At 39.4% G+C, this 4,424-nt stretch overlaps 1 protein-coding gene across 1 annotated transcript; it reads right to left on the reverse strand.

The window, feature by feature from the left end:
* Nucleotides 1-2,361: 2,361 nt before the first annotated feature.
* Nucleotides 2,362-3,297, reverse strand: LOC148690520 (uncharacterized). The gene has a single exon (XM_088686052.1). It carries the CDS (start codon nucleotides 3,295-3,297, stop codon nucleotides 2,362-2,364), a length of 936 nt encoding a protein of 311 aa, XP_088542178.1.
* Nucleotides 3,298-4,424: the final 1,127 nt, after the last annotated feature.

A 4,424-nucleotide genomic window follows, 5' to 3' on the forward strand; every position in this document is an offset into this window, starting at 1 on the left:
TTGGATAATGTTTCCTCTTTTCTTGCACTTTCCTTATCTTCTTTGTCATGAACTTTCATTTTCTAATTTGTAGCATGTTTCTAACCTCTTTTGGCTCCAAATTCGTCCATCCACCTTGATCCATATACAAGCTATCCAAAATAAGCCCAAAACTACTTTAAAAGGCTCAAAATTGCCTTTTCTTGCCAACTTTGTCATTAGGACCTACAAGCAAACGAAAATAGCTTAAAACACTATATTAAGTAGTCATTAGCTCACTAAATGTAAGGAAATAACATAACTAAGTAGCATAAATATGCTCCTATCATAATGTTGGTTTGAAAAGCATAATGGGCAGAAGAAATGCATGAGTAAGAAAGAAAATTAGAGAGAGGGTAACGAGTACCTGTGGAAGGACAAGGCGTCGAAGGAAAGTGACTGACCTGGTTAGTCACGTGATAGTCTTTATGCCATATGGGAAGGTGCTTAAGACGGAGAGATTGGCGTGGGAGGGGTGGAGAGAGTGACTGAACAGACGTGGCATCTGGTGGATGGGAGAGGACAGGTGATAGGGCAGATATGTCAGTGGATGGTGGGGAGGAGAGATAGGCACGGCATTGGGTGGGGAGGGTGATGGAAGCATGGCAGGAGAGGTAGGATTAGGTGGTGGGAGCATGTCAGGTGGTGTAGGATTAGGTGGTGGGGTCCGGGGGTTAGGATTAGAGGATGATGGATGAGAGGGTTGACAAGTTGGTGTTGAGATTGTGGTGTCAGCAAGATCGGGTAGGTGGGGAGATAGGAGGGGCTCGCTGTAGTGTAGGGGAAGGGTGGGGGTCAGAGGGGATAAAGGTAGAGACTGAAAAGGGAAGGTATTTTCTGTAAATTTAACATCACGGTTGACAAAGAATTTTTTAGTGTCCAAATCGTATAGTTTATAACCTTTTTGACTAGTGGGGTATCCAACAAAGACATATCGTTGAGCACGAGGATTGAATTTATGAGCATGGTGAACAACAGTAGCAAAACACAGACAACCAAAAACTTTCAAGTGGTCAAAAGATGGCGGACGTTTATATAATAATTCAAAAGGAGATTTGTTAGATAACAAAAGAGATGGTAATCGGTTTATAAGATAGACAACGGTGGATACACACTCACCCCAAAATGAAAGGGGTACATGAGATTGGAAGCGTAAGCTACGTGCAACGGTGAGAATGTGACGATGCTTACGTTCGATAACGCCATTTTGTTGTGGAGTGTAAACACAGGTGCGTTGGTATTCAATGCCATTGGTTTGAAAAAAATCTTTCATAGACAAAAACTCAGACCCATTGTCAACCCTTACTGCTTTTATATTTGCATGAAATTGTGTATGAGCAAAAGTAACAAAAGATTTTAAAAGGTGTTGAGTTTCAGATTTATGTTACATAAAAAAAAACCCATATGCATCTATTAAAATCATCAACTATGGTAAGAAAGAATCGAGCTCCCGAATGTGTAGGAACTTTATGAGGGCCCTCATATATCACAATGTAACAAATCAAATGAAGCATGAGTTGATATAGAACTTAAAGGAAATGGAAGTCTAGTTTGTTTAGCCATGGGACAAACAGGACAAGTACTATCAAAAGAAAAATTATTTGAAGACAATGAAGGAAATACTAATTTAAGGCGAGTGGGTGAAGGATGTCCAAGCCGCATATGCCACAAATTGGAGGAATGAGAAACTTGACAGGAGAGAGGCGTTCGTTGTAACAGGGACGTGTAATAAAGACCATCACGTTGCTTACCCGATCCAATCATCTTCCCCATAGCCAAGTCCTGCAAGACACAGAAAGTGGGAAACAAAATGGCGCAACAATTTAGAGAATCAGTAACTTGACTGGCAGACATGAGATTTAAGCGAAAAGAAAGAACACATAAAACATTGTCTAAGGTAATATCTGAATTGAATGGTACAATGCATGTAGAAGTGATTTTGGTTGAAGAGCCGATGGGTAATTTAACAGTGGATATTGGTGAAGATGTGCTTTGGGAAAAATATGAAGAATCTGAAATGATATGATTGGTAGCCCCGCTATTCAAAACCCAAGGTTTAGTATATACAGAATTAATGGATGCACCAGTAAAAAGAGACAAACCTGCTGCATTCGCATAAGCACTGTTATTACCAAAGGTATTGTTTAAATTCATCATGGACACAACTTGAGCCAACTGTTGAAGTTGGTCAGCAGAAAAACCTTGCAACGGGTTCGGTGAAGGTTGTGTTTGAGTCTGAGGAGTGATAGGTGTTGCGTTTGCAGCAGTGATGGGACCCATCCCTGCACTGGCAATAGGAGAAGAGACATGGGCAGCACGTGGGATGCTGCTACCTTGGAGACGTTACTGTGCTTTATGATTTCCTCCATTCGTGCCATTTTTAAATCGGCATCTGTCCTCAGTGTGACCTCTTTTATCACAAAACTTGCAATGATATTTTCGAGTCCTACAATTATCAATTGTATGTCCATCTTTATCACAGTATTCACAATGGAAATTTTTGGAATTGTTGAAGGATTGGTTTAATCGACTTTGAACGGCTGCAGCAATGGAAAATTTTTCATTCGATCCCGAAGACATTTGTCTCTGTGTTTCGTCCTGAATAACAAGTGAGTAGGCTTGACGAACTTTAGGCAAAGGTGCCATCATGAGAATATTACTTCGAACTCCACTATAGACATCATTAAGACCCATGAGAAATTGCATCATTCGATCTTCTTCTATTTGTTCATTATGTGCCTTTGTCTGGTCGCAGATGAGGAGAGGTCGATAAGTCTCCAACTCATCCCAAAGGCCCTTAAGTTTTGTAAAATAAGCCGAAACTGTCATGGAACCTTGAGAGAGGGATGCGATGGATTTCTGGATTTGATAAATTGTTGGTGCATTCTTTTGTGAGAACTGATCTTTAAAATCTTCCCATACCTGTTGAACGTTTTTGGCATGAACAACTCCTTTGGATAAATCAGGCTCCACAGATTGAGCAAGCCACATTAAAATCATGCTATTGCATTGATTCCAGAGAGCGTATTCTTTTGGTTGATCTTTTGCTGATGGAGGCTGTATGGAGCCACCAACAAAACCAATTTTGTTTTTGGCTGTGAGAGCATGAATCATGGATTTGCTCCAAGATGGGTAGTTGGATCCATTCAATTTTTCTGGTACGAGCATATGACCAGGACTATCTGAATGATGAACATAGTATGGGTTTGATGAATCTATACCGATCTTGCTATAGGTTTGACTGTTTTGTGGTTGTGGTTGAAGTACTGTGTCTGACATGATGCTTAAAAAAAAAAAACAAGGGTTGAAAAAGTAGGCAATCAAGTACCAGGACCTGATGCTCTGGATACCATCTTAAAAGGAGTGAATATTAAAATGTTTGAATGACAGGGCAATTGAAAGGAGCAAACTGAATTGGTTTCGAATTGATTTTCTATTGATAACTTTACAATACAATATATACATTAGTAGGTCAACCAATTAACCCTACATCAATGTCCTAGAAAATCGTATCTCTCTTTTGGTGGGATTTGACATAAACCATATTAAGTAAATATATTACAAAACATATTACATGATATTTCTTAATAGCCTCCTCCAGAATAATCGTGGGAAAAACTCATCGGAACCAATGTGCTGTTGCAGAAAGTTTTGTACCTTATCTTTCCCTCTAAATTGTCCCTTGACTCATGCTGTTATTTCCCTAAGTTCAAGTTGCAGTCCTAGGTATAGTTGTCATGTTAGGCTGTTTGTTCATGCAGAGTTTTAGTCCATGGAGCTAAGATTAATTAGCAACTTAGCATGATGAGGATATTTTTGTTTGGGGAAATCCTTCCAAGACTTGTGATAGTTAATGAAAGATTATTCGCTCTGAATTCGCGAGATCAACTGGCCTTGTTAACAAACCCAGCATGAATCTCAGAGATCCGTGTGGAAAATTATGGCCAGTGGGCATAGCAACTTGAAACATCAGACCTAAGAGAAAACCTGCTCGTCCTCGTATTTGTATAAAAAGGAAAAGGTGGATTGAGTTTTATATAGCCAACGAGAAGGACGAAGATCTCTGCTTATTTGAGCTCATTGAGAAGCCTAAGTCAAGATCAAAACCTGCCATTATGGATGTCAAAATATTCCGCTTTGGATCTTAGTCAAGTGTTAGCTTCGTTGACTGTTTTTGGATTTTGAACAATGTGAACAAGCATGTAGATGCCTAACTATATTGTAAGTCATGTATTAAATTCGGGTTTAGGTTGATGATCGACTACTAGCTAACTTTATCTTGTTGTCCTCGGTTAATCTAATGAGGGGTTATTCTTAAGGATCTTATTATGGTCAGACTATTTTGGTATAAACTATCTCACGTACTTGGCTTATGTTCAGTGCTCTATTCTAAAAATCTCCGTCTA

The sequence above is a fragment of the Pyrus communis genome, chromosome 15 (genome assembly GCF_041283825.1).
Source record: "Pyrus communis isolate YQ-2024b chromosome 15, ASM4128382v1, whole genome shotgun sequence".
In the NCBI taxonomy this organism is placed as follows: domain Eukaryota; kingdom Viridiplantae; phylum Streptophyta; class Magnoliopsida; order Rosales; family Rosaceae; genus Pyrus; species Pyrus communis.

What these genes read in the sequence shown, in the direction of transcription:
- LOC148690520 (XM_088686052.1), bottom strand. Translation starts at nt 3,297, where the DNA reads ATGTCAGACACAGTACTTCAACCACAACCACAAAACAGTCAAACCTAT.